This window comes from Cryptomeria japonica, chromosome 5 (genome assembly GCF_030272615.1).
Source record: "Cryptomeria japonica chromosome 5, Sugi_1.0, whole genome shotgun sequence".
Lineage (NCBI taxonomy): Eukaryota > Viridiplantae > Streptophyta > Pinopsida > Cupressales > Cupressaceae > Cryptomeria > Cryptomeria japonica.
Window position 1 is genome coordinate 132,167,366 of NC_081409.1, and position 16,105 is coordinate 132,183,470.

At 35.0% G+C, this 16,105-nt stretch overlaps 1 protein-coding gene across 1 annotated transcript; it reads right to left on the minus strand.

Annotated features, from left to right (window-relative positions):
* Window positions 1-9,363: 9,363 nt before the first annotated feature.
* On the minus strand, window positions 9,364-11,520 carry LOC131076650 (cytochrome P450 734A1-like). The gene is made up of 5 exons (XM_058013950.2): window positions 11,193-11,520; window positions 10,885-11,108; window positions 10,405-10,646; window positions 9,905-10,286; window positions 9,364-9,813 (listed from the first exon to the last, which is right to left on the minus strand). Exons 1-5 carry the CDS (start codon window positions 11,518-11,520, stop codon window positions 9,364-9,366), a joined length of 1,626 nt encoding a protein of 541 aa, XP_057869933.2.
* Between the last annotated feature and the right edge of the window lie 4,585 nt (window positions 11,521-16,105).

Here is a 16,105-nt window from a genome sequence, read left to right on the forward strand (position 1 = left end):
AATTTTGAAAGTTGTTCTACAGAAACCTCATGGAGAGCTTCTTCATCATTAAGAGGATTAGAGGAATTACCCATGTCCTCGTTAAAAAGGCCATTCAAATTAGGTTCCATCTCCTCAGTAATTAAACCTTGAAAGGACTTAATTCTAAGGCTTCATCTAATGGGAATAGTATAAGTAGGGCTTATTGTTGTAAAACTCATGCACCAAAGAGAGAGAGAAGATTTTGAATTTAGAAGTAGTAAATTTCAATAAAATTAGCCAATCTCCTAGATTTAAGCTATTAAATACAATCAGGACAATCTCCCGAAATTTCGAAAAAAATGTCGGGGACCGTGGCGAACGGAGTGCACACGGTCCTCGCAACTTTTTTTGAAATTTTCAGGGATGAAAGTTATGATGATTTGAAAGCTAATCTGAAAAAATTGAGTGATTTTAGGATCTGTAGATAGGCCAAATTAAAGTTGCAATCTCAAAATTGAACCCTACCAAGATTGTTGAAAAATGCAAAATTTGAATTTTGAAAAAGAGAGGGAAACTTAAATTTTGAATTTTAAGATTTTAGAAGGAATACTGAAAGTAATGCAAGCTTTGAAATTTAAAAGTTGACTCAATTTTATGCAAAATTTGAATTTGAAAGCGGAAATCAAAGTTGTTGCAAAAAGCTTAATTTCAAAAGTCACAAATTGCAAGAATTTGAATAAAGCACTGAAATTTCGAATGAATGCCAACACACTTTTCAGATCTAGGACAGTAACAAATACAATTTTAACACAAAATTTTAATTTCAACAATTTTTGAATGATTATAAGCCTTAATCAAGGCAATCACTAGACCAACTTTGACTTTAATTTTGAAAGTGTTAGAATTGATGAAATCAGCCAAGATTCTGAATTCTAGCAGAAAAATACAGTAAGATCTAGCTCCCAAAATTTCAAAAAAAATGTCGGGGATGATGGCGCTCGGGTTGCACACGGTCCTCGTAACTTTTTTCAAAATTTTCAGGGATGAGAGATATTATGATTTTGTTGCGGAATCCAAGGTTACAGCCGATTTGGAGGTGTTTTGATCAGTGAAATCATTGGTTAAAGGTTGAATCAAGAGGGTTCTAAAAATTAGGGTTTTGACATTTAACCACTTAATTTTCAGAATTAGAGCACAAATATGAATTGACAATTTGCAATAGAAGGGTAGATCTGAAACAAGCATTAACAATTAAACATTTCACAAGTTCAAAAGGAAAATTTAAGGTTTTTATGCAATTAACCTCGAAAATTTGCAAAAGATCAAACATGGAAATGTAATTAAGGAAGCAAATTTTTTTCAGATCTAACCATGAATAATCAGAATTAGGATGTTCACGTCGGGTTCACCAAAATGTAAAGCGGAAAAATCGAACCCTAGGTGTTCCCCCACTCCATGGAGAGAGAAAGGAGGTCACTAGGATTGATGGTTTTCACTTAGGAGAGAATTTACATTCAAAAGAAGGGTTGAAACCCACAAGATCCAATCCCACACAATGCAAGACTGGATTCTAAATGAGTTTCAAGGGTTGAGATAGCAAGGATACCCTCTTTTGTAAAGAATGTAGATAGAAAGATCGAACTAGGAGTGCATGTAAAGTAAGAAAGATTCGCTTATAGATGGAGATAGGGACACGGGATGAAGCTACGGACCTGAAATTAGCAGTAAAATGTCGAGACGATGTTGTCCCGCAAATTTGAGCGAAAGTTGACGGGACTATGGCGCCTGGAGTGCACACGGTCCTCCGAAAAGTCCACGAAATGAAGGGGGATCTGTTCGTCTTTGCACAAGGATTCCAGATCTTCAATTACAGTCGCGTACTTGCAACCTACACACAAAAAAGAGAGGATGATTGGGGGGTTAAGGATTAGGGGTTTGCCTTTAGGTCAAACTCCGGTTTTGGAATTAACCAAGAAATGAGAATGCTGTAAATGTAAGTGTTTGTAATGTAATCATGTACTGATACCTTGTTGTAAGAATGTTTGTATTCTTACATGCGAAGGTGTAATGATGTTGTATGTTGTATGTTGTAGGTGATCTCCTCTTCAATGGTTGAATCCTTGTCTTGAATGCAACACCTAGCCTTGAATGGAGACCTAGAATGCTCTATTGCTTGAAGGAATGCTTGAATGCTTGAATGTTTGAATGTTTGAATATTTGAATATCGCTTCCGCGTCTTGCACTTGCTTACTTACCTACTACCCTTTCTAGGAGGAGAAAAGTAGTTTATATACTTGTCAATTAGGGTTAGGAGACTGATTTTTCTGACCTTAGGCCAACCTAGGAACATTATTTTCCAAATTGCAAACTTAAAGACCCGATGCCCAACAAGAGACCGGGCCCAAAATAGGGCCAGGGACTAGGGTGCTAGGTACCATGGTCCTTAGGGACCAGGGCGCTAGGCACCATGGTCTTGAAGGACTAGGGCGCTGGGCACCATGGTCCCACCTCCCGGGACAGCAGGGTGCAAGGAGGATCAGGCCAAGGTGCAGAAATATGCAGTTTTTGATGTGGCAAGCAGGTTTCGGGGTCTCCATTCAGGCTCAACATTGCACCGCCATCGTGAAGACCCAAATGCAGTCGAAATTGGAAGTGTCACAATTTTACGATGCTACAGTTTCTTTATGCAGGAAGAGATCATTTAATTGAGATTTGTAATCTCATATGGTGAGTTGAAAATGGATCAAGAAAAGGTGAGTGCCATATTGTGTTGGCCTATGCCTAGAACAATGAATGATGTTAGAAGCTTTCATGGCTTAGCCACATTCTATAGGAAGTTTATAAGAGGCTTTAGCCATATTTGTGCTCCTATGCTTGATACCATAAAGGGAGGACAAAAGTTTAGGTTCAGTTGGATAGAAGAGGCAGATAACTCCTTTGAAACATTGAAGAGAAAAGTTGCAGAGTAGCCGGTCCTTGCCCTACCTGATTTCAACAAGATCTTCCAAGTGGAGTGTGATGCCAGCCACATGGCTATTGGGGCAGTGCTCAATCAAGAGGGAATTCCTATTGCCTTCTTTAGTGAGAAGTTAAATGAGGCAAAGAGAAGGTATTCATCCTATAACCTAGAGATGTATGCTCTAGTACAATCCTTGAAGAAGCGGAGACACTACTTGCTGCCAAAAGAATTCATAGTCTTCACAAAAAATTAGGCCCTTAGCTTTATAAATAGTCAAGAAAAGTTGAATCACAGGCATATGACATAGGTAGAGACCCTACAAGCCTTCACTATCATTCTTAAATACAAGAAAGGGGTCAAGAATAAGGTGGCAGATGCTTTGAGCAGAAGAGTCCTAACTGCAAACCAGATCCAGTTGGAGAGTGTTGGAATAGACTCCTTGAAAGCCATGTATGAGGATGAAGAAGACTTTGCAGATATCTATAAGGTATGTGCTTCATTCGATGAGCGGTTTCATGTTGATTTGTTTGAATTTTTGATTAAAAATAGATTGTTGTTTAAGGGTGCACAACTATACATACCCAAATTCTCTATGAGACTAAATATAAGTAAGGAGAAACATTGTGGAGCAATGGAAAGCCACTTTGGCCTTGACAAGACACTAGATTTGGTGAAGAGGCACTACTTTTGGCCCAAACTATAGACAGATGTCAAGAGATTTGTGGAGACATGTGTAATATGCCAAAAGGCAAAGGGAAAGTCCACAAATGCAGGCCTATACCAGCCTTTACCCATCCCTTCAAGACCATGCGAAAGCATAAGTATGGATTTTGTTTTAGGATTGCCTAGGACAAGGAAAGGATATGATAGTGTTTTTGTAGTGGTGGATAGGTTTAGTAAAATGGCACATTTCTTGCCATGTAAAACCACTTGTGATACTTCTTATATTGCAAACTTGTTCTTCAAGGAGATTGTCTGGATACATGGTTTGCCTTTGACCATAGTCTCTGATTGGGATGTAAAATTTATTGGACACTTTTGGAGGACCCTTTGAAAGAAGCTTGGTACAAATCTATCCTTCTCCTCAGCCTACCATCCCCAAATGGATGGCCAAACTAAAGTTGTAAACATGTCATTAGGAAATCTGCTAAGGTGTTTGAGTAGATATCATGGAGAAAGATGGGATAGCATATTATCTTAGGCAGAATTCTCCTATAATGATACAGTGAATAGAAGTACCGGTAAGTTACCCTTCTAGGTTGTATATGACATCCAACCAAGGGGTGTGATGCACTTAAGAGAACTACCTCTAGGAGAAGTCATTAGTGTAGATGGGGAAACATTTGCTACCGCCATAAAGAAGATCCATGACCAAGTTAAAAATCACCTTCAACAATCTAAAGAAAGATATAAAGCTCATACTGACAAAAAGAAGAGGGATATTCAGTTTGATGTGGGGGACTTGGTGTGGGTTCACTTGAAGAAGGAAAGACTTCCAAAAGGTAGATATACAAAGCTTATGCAAAGAAAGATGGGACCCTGTCAAATCTTGAAAAAATGTGGCCAAAATGCTTATGAACTTCAACTCCCACCCGATCTTGGTTTGTCACCTATCTTTAATTTATGTGACTTACCTCTTTATAAATGTAGTGTTGATGCAGGAGAAGACATAATTCAAGTTATGGTAGATAATAACATTCCCAAACATGAACCACCAAAGTTGCATAAGGTTTTAGACACCAAGGTTGCAAAGCGAACAAGGAACAAAGTTTACATGGAGTATTTGGTGTCTTGGAAGGGACAACCTGATTCTGAAGCAGTTTGGATGATAGAATAACAAATCAAAGACCATGGTGCAGACCTGCTGGCTCTCATCTCAAGTGGACTTGAGTTTTCTTCTTCTGAGGAGTATGGGGCAGGAGCACCCCTTCAAGATGATAAATTAGACTCAGAGGAGGAAGGATAAGGCATCAAACATGTCTTTAGGATTTTTTACATGTGTTTCAATCATGCATTGTGTGTTTGTAATAAAACACCCCATCTTGTGAGCCAAACTCCTATTTTGGCATCTTAATAAGCCAATTAGGACTTTTGGACAAAAGGGGATCAAGAGTGTGTAGGAAATAGTTATTCTAGCAGTTTCAATGCTTCTAGGGTATTTTAGGAGGGGTTACTCTTGATCCAAGGCAATAGGAGGTGAGAGATGACATTTTGACAACTTTGGCAAAAGTTGTCAAAAGTTGTCATAAGCAACTTTTATGCACTTTTTGCATTTTTGTTTTGTTTGAACTCCTCCAATGGCTCTAACCTCTTTTTTTTATTGAGATCAGTTGTGGAGTGGTATATACACCTTGTGGATCCAATTCCCAAGGTTATACTATACGGAAGAAAGATTTGATGACTACAAGCTAATGAAATTCTGAGTTTTTCCTGCAATTCTGGAGTTTTTGGTACATAGTACAACATTGTATAGATTGGGATCAATTTCCAATGATGTGAATTGGTTAGAGTAGAGAGTTAATTGTGATTTGATTTTGGTTTGAGGTTTAGGTCATGTGTTTTTCTCCTATTATTCCAATTTTACTGTAGGTGCTCGGAAAACCAGGGTTTACCTAGAGTTTTACTCCTCCATGGCCATAACTTGCAATTTATCAATCTAAGACTCATGGGATTGGGTGGAATGAAATTATGGCCAGTGTATTCTAAGATTCCAAAAGCATTTTTCAAGAGGATCAAGGGAGGTGTGTGTTTGAACCGACCCTAGGTAGACATCTCTATGTGGCTACCTAGTCCTTAAACAACAAAGTTACCTTTGAATGCAAATGGCGATGATTCCAGGAATGTAACCCTATAATTCATGATGGTTTATGGTTAACCACATTCTCATGGGGTTTTGGTTATATGGGTTTCTCATTCAGACATAGACGCTTCACAAAGGGAGACCTAAGTAGCCCTTTAAGACAGTTAACCTTCTACCAGTTCAGACCTTTGTTTGTTAGACCTTGACCATTACTTTTGGGTAACTGTGTAAGGCCCAAAAGGGTATTTGAATCTATGATTTTTTTGCCAGTGTGTTTGGAAAAGTTTGGACTTAAGGTCCCTTTACCCATTTCAAAGGGCTACTAGCAATTAGGCCTAATTGTGAAGGGGCTATAGGTAATGGGGTTGAATCCTTACAACCAATGTTTGATAAAGCATATATTTTGTTACCTCTAGAATTAAAAAAAAAGGTTCAACATCCTCCTACATGAAAATTTATGGCCTCCAAAAGTTGCCTTCCTACATTAGAAATGTAGAAACACATAGGACATATAAAAGGGTTGTAAGGGGAAGTTAAACTTGGTTACCAACTTATGATGCATATTGTGCTACATCATAAGAAATTTGTGGTACCCTATGTTTGGGTGGTTTTAGGATATGATTTTGTGGTTACCATTTGATAGTTTTATCTACTACTCCAATTTATAAGACATTGTATATGCATGTACATAGAGTAGTGAGTTTGCAAACATTCTTATTTTGATAGAATCACTTGAAGATTACTTTAGAATTTTTTACATGTATCATTATTCATTTTAATTTTTCTTTGTCATATCTTGTATGCATATCAGAAGAGAAGAGAAGAGGGTAGAAGAGAAGGAAGAGGGGAGGTAATGGTTTAAGTAATTTTGAAGATTGCACCATTATAAATCATATAAGAGACAATCAAGTTGCATATGTTTAAATTGAACGAGTCACAAAGAATTCACTAGGTATCAAGTTTTGTTGAGTGCAAAGGCTTAATCCTTACTAAGGGACGATTGTAGCATTATAATTCCCTAAGGGAATTTAATGTAAAAAACTTGGTCCTATGCTAAAGGAAGTAATTTAATTGATAGAACCAATTACATAGTTCCAAACTTGGTATTATAATATATTTCAAACCCACCAATAAATTCTGTAGGAGATGCTAAAAATAAATATTAGAAAAAAGTGATCAACACTTGCAGAGAGAAACTAGGTTGATTTGAATATATAAAGGGATAAAAGATATACACATAGAGCACAAGGTGCACTCTTTATTACCATTTACAATGAGAGATAATATTTATGTATAGGATTCTAAACCTTGGACTACTAAAAATTTGAAATGTTCAATAAGGTGTCCACGAGACAATCACAAGTATAATCTAATCGAGAGTGAGAAATATTTTGAGAAATGTATTAAAATTGTTTTGAGTAGAGTGATAAGACATAACAAAGTATTGGATTGAATCTTGGGTCATTCCATATATTAAAAAAGATTAAAATACACAGTATAATAACATGAAAATCATTCAAACAAAGTAACATCAAATGAGAGATTTTTTTTTATAATATCTACTTTTCTTATCTATAATTTTAAAACCAACACAAAGAGAATTCAAAATAAAAGTCATTAAAATCTAAAACTATGTAAATATTGATTTTTATTATTTTAAACATAAAAATTTAAAAACTAACTGCAAAAACTTTAAAACTTTAATGCTAAGAGCTAATTCACAACATACACATCATTAATTTAAACATTCAATATTAAACTCACTAATTGATAGTTTTATGATCATCAACTTGAACATTCCATATTTAATTCACAAAGTTTTATCCTTCAATTAGAAGTTAAGAGTTTTTCATTTCTATATATGATTGATTTTGAAATATTAAAGGATAGTATCAATTTTTAGTCTTGTCAGTTTTTGTTTTGGTTAAATTTCATTTATATGTATATATATATATATATATATATATATATATATATATATATTTGATAAAAGTGGATAGAACCACTGAACTATATTAAATTTTAAATTTTTTTTTACAGTGTCTGGTTCAAAAAGCACTGAAGGGAAAGAACCAGTAAGAAAACCCTTCAGTATTGCTTAAGTAACACAAGCCTATTCTACCCAATACCAAATGCCCATTGGCATAGTACATCAAAAAACCCATCCCAATTACATAAGCCATATTAGATATAAAGGAAGCCACCAACAGAGGCATATAGAAGGAAGATTAAAGTATGATCACCAAAAGATGCATATCCATTGCTGCCAAAAAACACTAGTCTGAACCACCCCTGTCTATGAAACACAATTCTCCAAACCACTGGTTAGAATGATACCACATAGCAGAAATGAAACCATAATCAGAGACCCTATCAAAATAAACATTGTGATCAAGCATAGCAGAAGCCACACCAAAGAAAAGCCACACCAAATAAGGAGGTTGATGAAGACTACAACTATGCCCTTCTTTACTTCAAATATTCCAAAACCGAGGAAGGGATCTCATCCACACTTACCTCCCACATATTAGCTTCACTATCAATGGCTAAGTTAGCCAAGAAATCTGTAATCTTATTCACTTCCCTATAATAGTGGGAAATAAAAAAGGAATAAAAAAAATCTAATTTTTGCAAAATATGATCAAGTATATATTGTAATTGCCAACAATTCAACTTCTTTTTCATGACACTTTGAATAATAACCATAGAATCACCCTCAATTATCAAGTCCTTAATTCCCAAAGATATAACCATATCCAAACCATAGGACAAAGCAAAAAATTCTGCACAATTGTTAGACTTGAAACCAATCGCATGACAACGAGCCTGAACAAATCTTACCTTATGATCATAAATTACCATACTTGCCCCTGCCAGGTCAGGGTTCCCATGAGAAGCACCATCAAAATTCAATTTAAAGCGCCCTTGCGGAGGAGGTTTCTAGCAAGCAAAATTTCTCTTACTTATAGCATTAGTCTTATTTAAAATAGATCCATGAGAAGGTAAGACTGATAACATTCTCCAAACTCGAGTTACCATACCATCCCAATGAGAAAAAGAGGTAAGGGTTTCCAAATTCTTATAGATAAAAGACAAAGCAACTTCAGAGATGGAAGATTCAATCCTCAATAAAACCTCAGCCAAGGAAGAACTTGTTTGTTTAAAAATCCTATTATTACGCTCTAACCAAATATTCCAAATCACAATAGATGGAGAAATAATCCAAAGACATGCATAGAAAGATGAAGCAAACAGGAGAGGCTAGGCTCTAAAGTGGGAAAGGAGATCCTTACCAATAACAAAGGATAGATTAAGCTTTTCAAACAACCACTGCCAGCAAGCATAGGCAAAATCACAGTGAAGAAACAAGTGTTCAGAGGATTCTAAATTTATATGTATATTATTTTCTTAAAAATTATTAGATTTTATTTAAAACAATGATCAAAATCAGATTCAGCAAACTATTAATTTTTAAAAGAAAAACAATTGAACACTCAAAAAGTAGATCTGTAGACGATATTTCTATGGTATTCTAGCTTGTCTCTGATATATGCGACGTATACCTCTACCGATTTTCATTATAAGCAGGCTATTAGCATTATATTTTCATACTAACAATACATTTTGTACCATAAGTGTAAATTCAAACCGTGCTCTCATCTGAATGCAGGTTGTGAAGAATGATCGGAGCTCCATGCTGAGGAAACATTGTGATAAACGATGTGGGTGCATGAACGTAACCCGGAGAAAGAACAAACGAAAAGCGTTGCAAAATCATGACAAGGGCAACCTTGGTTTCAAGCATAGCGTAATTTTGGCCCACACAGGACCTCAACCCATATCCAAAAGGGATAAGAGCAGTAGATTCATACTTAGCAGCCTTACTTATTCCCTCACTAAACCTCTCAGGCTTAAATTCATTTGCATCCTCTCCCCACAGAGATGTATCGTGATATAATGAAAGCATAGGGAACAGGACCTGAGCGCCTTTAGGGATTGCGATTCCTCCGAGTGTTGTATCCTTATGCACTTCCCTCATAAGGCCAACAGCTGGTGGGTAGAGCCGGATCACCTCGTTCAGGATCATTCCTAACTGTTGTCCACAAGACACATACAATTCAATTAGAAAAATACTAAGAGCAAACTATCTTAGTTTAAGTTATAAATGGCTTTTGAATTCTTACAGTTTTTAGTTTGTTTAGTGTCTCAAATTTTGGATGGCAATTTCCACAGACTACGTGTACTTCTGAGCGTGCTTGCTCTTGCCAGTCAGGATGCATGGCCAAGAGAACAATGGCAAATGTTAAGTAATTACTTGTAGTCTCTTGCCCAGCGATGAAAAATGTTTTGCACTCAGCTATGATTTCCTCTATTGTGAGGCCCTCATTGCTTTCAGAGCTTCTCAGCTCTTGGATTGTCTTCATCATGGAGCCAAGCAGGTCATTGCCATAGCCTTGGCTGGTGTTTGTACCAGCTTTTTCTCGAATTATAATAAGCTCTTTCAGAGCATTCTTAATTTCTTTGTTGAGTCTCCAACGTTCTCTGTTTCTTTTGAAAGGTAAAAATCTGAAAAAACAACAAAAAGAAACATAACATAATGTTCATTTCGTTCATCATGAATGATTCGATTTTAATATATAGGAAACATCACTTGGGCAAACCATCGGGTATAATTCAGTCTCACCTATAGCAAGGAACTATTAATTTTGCATTATCCTGAGACGCCAAGGACATTTGCTGAGCCAGTAAATGAAAAATATGCTTTCCTTGGAGATAGCTGCTGCCAAATGCTGTGCGGGCAATAACGTCTGAAGTTAGAGCCTTACATTCCTGAGCCACATCTACTTCTTTCTCACCATTTTTAACAACTTTCTCCCATTTCTCCAGCATATTGACAGTGCTCTCCACCATGCAACAAACCATATCCTGCTCCAATGTTTTTCGATATGTTATTAAGAATATAAATGTCTTAATAAGTTACTAAGAATATTGATTAATCTCGTGAAGTGATCTATAACATTATTATACAATCCGCTGCAGTCTTTTTTAAAATTTCTTATCAAACAATCATTTAACTGTTTATACAGAATCCAATTTGAGAATAAAAAGAATACCCAATTGACAAAAGTTTATCTTCCAGAAGAGAATATGAATCCCATCTAACCTTGAGCTTATCAGTATGAAAAGATGGATTTATTATCTGCCGGTGATGCGCCCATTTATCACCATCGAGCACCACGAGGCCTTCTCCAAGCAGCTCTTTCATCACGGGATTCCATTTTGGTTTTCTATAATTCCCTTTCTTATCACCTAGCACCTTCTTCGCTAATTCAGATCCACCAACTACTAGTGTTGGTATTGGCCCAAGCCACATTAAGAAAGTAGATCCTGGTAATTAAATGACCGAATTTATTAACATATATTATCATCATTAGTTTAGAGAATAAAATTACCATACTGAATAAAAGTTACCATATATTTTGGACCAGTAAGGGTAGTAAGGCTGCACTCTTGCTACAATATCATGGGAGAGTTTCATAGGCTTTGATGTGGCCTCATTTATTAACTTAGCGTATTCAAGAGTATTTCCAAACAGGATCTTGTAAGGAGGGCCTGTGATGCCTTGAGATTGAAAATGCTTGGTTATTTGCAGAGGCTTCCACCATATTGCTATTGTAAATTTGGCAAGTAGAATAACGAGTAAACAACCAAATGAAAACCACATGATTTCAGCAACACTAAAGAGGGAAGTTTCCATATCTTTCAATGTTTCAAGAATGTCATAGATGCTCCTCACCATCTTGTTGTGATATTTATGAGAGTGTTTTTGGCTGGTTATCTACCTATTATCTCAAAAGCATTTTGGTTTTTCCTTATTTCCAGCCATAAGATGTTGGTTTAATCCCTTGCATGGGATTGTTGCATTTCTTATATGAATTCACTTGATTTTTTTCCCTGTCTGTATGCATTATCTAGTAGAGTCACATCAATGCCTTGTTATATGTTTCTTGGAATATCCAATGTAAACAATTTACTCTCAGCATTACTCGACATGGAATTTTGGTTTACTTGCATGTCTTATATGATTTCTTTTTCCCTGCCGGCAGATGTAACCATTTTGCAGACGAGCCGCGTCAACGCCTTGTTTTATGTTTCTTGGAATATCCATCAATGCCACGGATATCATCTTGGGATGATTCTTATGCGTAGTTGGGGACTTTCTGGAGGTGCTTTAAATTAATTTTCTTTCAATGGTTTGTTTTTCATTGGTTGTTTGAATTTTTCTTTATGGCTTTTTCCTTGGATGTCACGGATTTATTGGGAAAATGAATTTAAAAATCCTTTGGTGGCTCTACTCTTTAATCATTATATGAACCAGAATGCTAAGAATTAATCATCATATGAACATTAGTAAATATTGATGTGAGAACCATTAACATTCTATTTATGTTGCACCTTTCTCTCTATTGTCACGTAAGAATTTGTGTATTCATTTCTCTTCATTTATTTTTGCATATTTAAAGTTGAGAGATATATGCTTTATGAAAATTGATATATGAGTAAAAATAATTAGTTATGTATTTTTTTTTGAAATTGTATATTCAAATGTCAAGCTTATATTATCGAGAGAGGAAACATGTTTTAAATTTAATTTTTCTTTTCTTCATGTTAGTTCTACAATATATAATAATTACTATCAACTCTCTATTCATTTTACACAACTATATCTATGGGCTCATTAATTACACAACAAAGGAAAAATAAGACAAAGAAAAAGACAAACCTAGATAATAAAGTGACATAACTTCGCACCTAGATCTATCATACAAGATAGTAGGAACATGGAGAAACAAGAGAAATCCAGCTTCATTAATTTATTGAGAAAGATAGATAATGATATTTTTATCCCTTCTTTTAATTTACCTAGTTTTCAAAATTGATCTATGATTTAATTATTATTTTATTTTTATAGGTTTTAATTTTGAAGTTAATTACAATGGACGACTCAATGTTTTTGGGTGTCAATAATAATATGCTTGAATAATTGCTTACTTAATAAATTATTTAGTGTTTGGACAAATCGGTATGTTGGAAATGAGATCCTAGCCAAGGAATGTAAACTAAAATCTCAAACATCCATGGCATACCATTGGAAGCACAAACTAGGTTCAGCTACAGTCCTAAAATGAGAGTTGAACACAAAGGGTTTCTGATAACTTTGTTGCAATGGATTTGAGATTGTAAATTGTGTGTTAATGAACTAGATTTAATGGTATCAAAATGATAACTTATAGCATAAATAGTGATATACAAAATTGAGAATCAACATAGTAAGATAGATTTGAAAATTAGATACAAGGAGGAACTTGTAGATGTAATCTATAGCAAAAAATATTAGATAGGGTTGGATGGTGCCCCAACCCAAGTTTTTCTACATGTTCAAGATATGGGATCGTTTGTCACAATCAACTCTACACATTTGTAGCCCCTTCTATGGTTGCATTTGAACTTGGACACACAAAAATAGGAAAAAATGGTTGTGTTTTTAAGGGGATTGCCTAAGAAAAACCCTTGTTGGTGTTTTCACCTTCACATCAACTACAATAGATAAAAGGAGAGCTTAACCTAAGGGAAGATAGAGGCTAATCATAGTTAGAATGTTGAATTGAAATTATTATACCTTAGGAATGATAATGGTGGTGATGCAATACTCTAAAAGTTAGACAAGTCCTCCAAGTTTCGATGCAATTACATGATGAAATGTAGTACGAGCCATCATGAAATCATATTTGAATATAGATTCTTTCTCTTTATGTTCATTTTTTATCTTAATGATGTAGAATGCAGATTAATTGATTCTTGAAACTTTCACTTTTAAATGATTAAAGATTGCTTTATATAGGGTTCACAAGGTATTTATGAATTTAGGTTGACATCCTACAGTCAAATCAAAATATTAGGATTGGATAAATAATGATGGAAGTTGACACACACAAATGTTAGAATTTGGTTCCCTTTTGAAAGGACTAGTTGTCCTAGTTCATTTAGACTAGGGCATTGGGTGCCCTAGTCCTCTCAAACAAGGAACAAAGAAAGTGGTGGCAAAGTATGAGGACGTAGAACATAAAATCTAATGCTAAAATAAGCACATGACAATAATAAGATAGGATAAGGCCCAAATTGGTTTAAAATGATATAGGAGAAAGAAGGATAGGACCACATAAAGTGTGAAATTGTAAAGGGTTATAATTTATTACGCTATATTTAGCCCCAACATTAGTAGGATTATGAAATTACAAACATACTCGTAAAGTAGAGATAAAGAAATAGACTAGCTAAGAGAAAGAAAAATTATGGATATGATGACTTTATATTAAGGGAAGTAAGCCCCCAAGCTTCAGATTGTATCAATCAACATAAAGCATTAAAATATACACATATACAAAAAAAGCAACTATAGTACTAAAGAAAACAAAAGGCTCGAAGTCAACTAGGTTAAGAGACCTCGATGTAAAGGTTGTCTAAATCACCAGTATCATTCTTAGAATGTTAATACAAGAGAACAAGTGGACTTCTAGAAAGAGACGATATAATACACCTATTTTTCATGAAATAAGGGGTCCATGGTCCAACAACTTAGAATTTGTGTTATGCTAGGGTTAAACTGAAAAAGAGATGAATTCAACTGGCCAACAAGTGATTCATGTTTATGGCATGGATTCTATTGTCTCACAAGTTATGTTATGATAGGTTATATTAGTGAGAAAAAAAATGGATTCCACTAGACTAAAAGTTGTGTTATGTTATGTGATTTGTAAAGTGCAATAAATGAGTACATTAGCAAGCTTCATTATGCTAGGTAACAAACATATTAGGGTACATAAATGACAATGACTATGATGATAACAAGCTGCATTATGTTAGGACCAATTATGGGGGATCATAAAATATGTTTTCCAAAGGGATCAAGATAGAAAGTTGTATTATGGTAGAGGTTTAGGATGAGTCATATGGATGCCAATCATTAGCAATTTGTATTATACTAGGTGGTCCATCTAGATCATCAACGATTCATGAGATCACACTAGTAAGACACATTGTATTGGATGATCAAAGCAAAGATCATATGCCATGCAAGTTTCTAGAGATAAATAATTAACCATGTCATAGGAGGTATTATTCAACACAAAACTACCTCTTTGGGGGTAGACCAATGAACAACTATAGGAAACAAGGAGGCCTCATATGCCTACTTAAATTGTCAACATGTTTCTATGGTGATATATTAAGGAAGATAAATATCCATAATAATGATAAACACCTTCAACAAAAAGGAGATATCCTATTAAAAATTGCAAGTGTTCCAAGCTAGGAAAAAGATCCTTATAGGGGATGTAAATGTTTAAGCAAGGAAGAGGTCATTTTAAAGGAAACATCTTTCAACAAGTGTAAAGGGATCCTTATCAAGGATATATAGCTATCAAAGAGTTAAAGAGAGTGATAATCCTTATCTAAGAATTCTTATTTTCATGCACATTTACCAATAAAAGGAGAGGGGATCCTTAACAAAGGATGCACATCTCAAGACAAGTTATCCATGTCCCCTAGAGTGTACACAAGGAGAAACAAAATAGAGACTATTATGTTACCCTAAAAAAATAATGGTTTCACTTGAGATTGTACCACCATGAATGACAATGAGCCCCCATATAAAAGTATGAATGTCACATAGTGAGGAGAAATATAATAGAAAAATGTGTTATTTAGAAGGGAGAAGACAAAGGTATAACTCATTTGTCACTTGTCATTTGAATGATACCACATGATATGTTTTTGTATTTTACACTCCAAGGATTTTCATTTATTAGTGGAATGACCATGCACTTTGATGATACACACAAAAAGATATATCTTCTTGATTATGTTTATGAATTTTCTTTCATTTTAGTTTTAAGAGTAAGATGGATTTAATAAGAATCAACAAAATATTCTCTTGTTGAGATAAATGGTGGGGAACAAGAGGCAATCCTTTCTAGACTATCAAGAAAATTTTGACCTCTCATAAGAAGGAGACATAGATGAATTAAACAATGGAGGAGGGGATGTAGACAAAGGAGGAGGTTGGAAACCTAAAAGCTCTTTACCATACTTTGATCTAGGTTTGTAAGGATCCTTGATGTTTTGTTTCATACACCTTGAAACATATTTCTTGTATTAATGTTTAGAAAGGATTCAAAAGAAACCCCATAGTGTGTCTCTAAATTAAATTTAGGATCCCTATTGGGTGTTGAAATGTTTGGGTGAGAAGAGTCAGTCTTAGATTAAACTGGTCCATGTAGGGTGAAATATAAAGAGCTTCAATCATCATTATCAAGATATGTGTT

Excerpts from the sequence above, each read along its gene's own strand:
- LOC131076650 (XM_058013950.2), bottom strand. The coding sequence starts at position 11,520 with ATGGTGAGGAGCATCTATGACATTCTTGAAACATTGAAAGATATGGAA. Across the intron at positions 10,647-10,884 it reads TTCATACTGATAAGCTCAAG|GATATGGTTTGTTGCATGGT; the intron begins GTTAGATGGGAT and ends ACATTGGAGCAG. Across the intron at positions 10,287-10,404 it reads TTAATAGTTCCTTGCTATAG|ATTTTTACCTTTCAAAAGAA; the intron begins GTGAGACTGAAT and ends TTGTTTTTTCAG.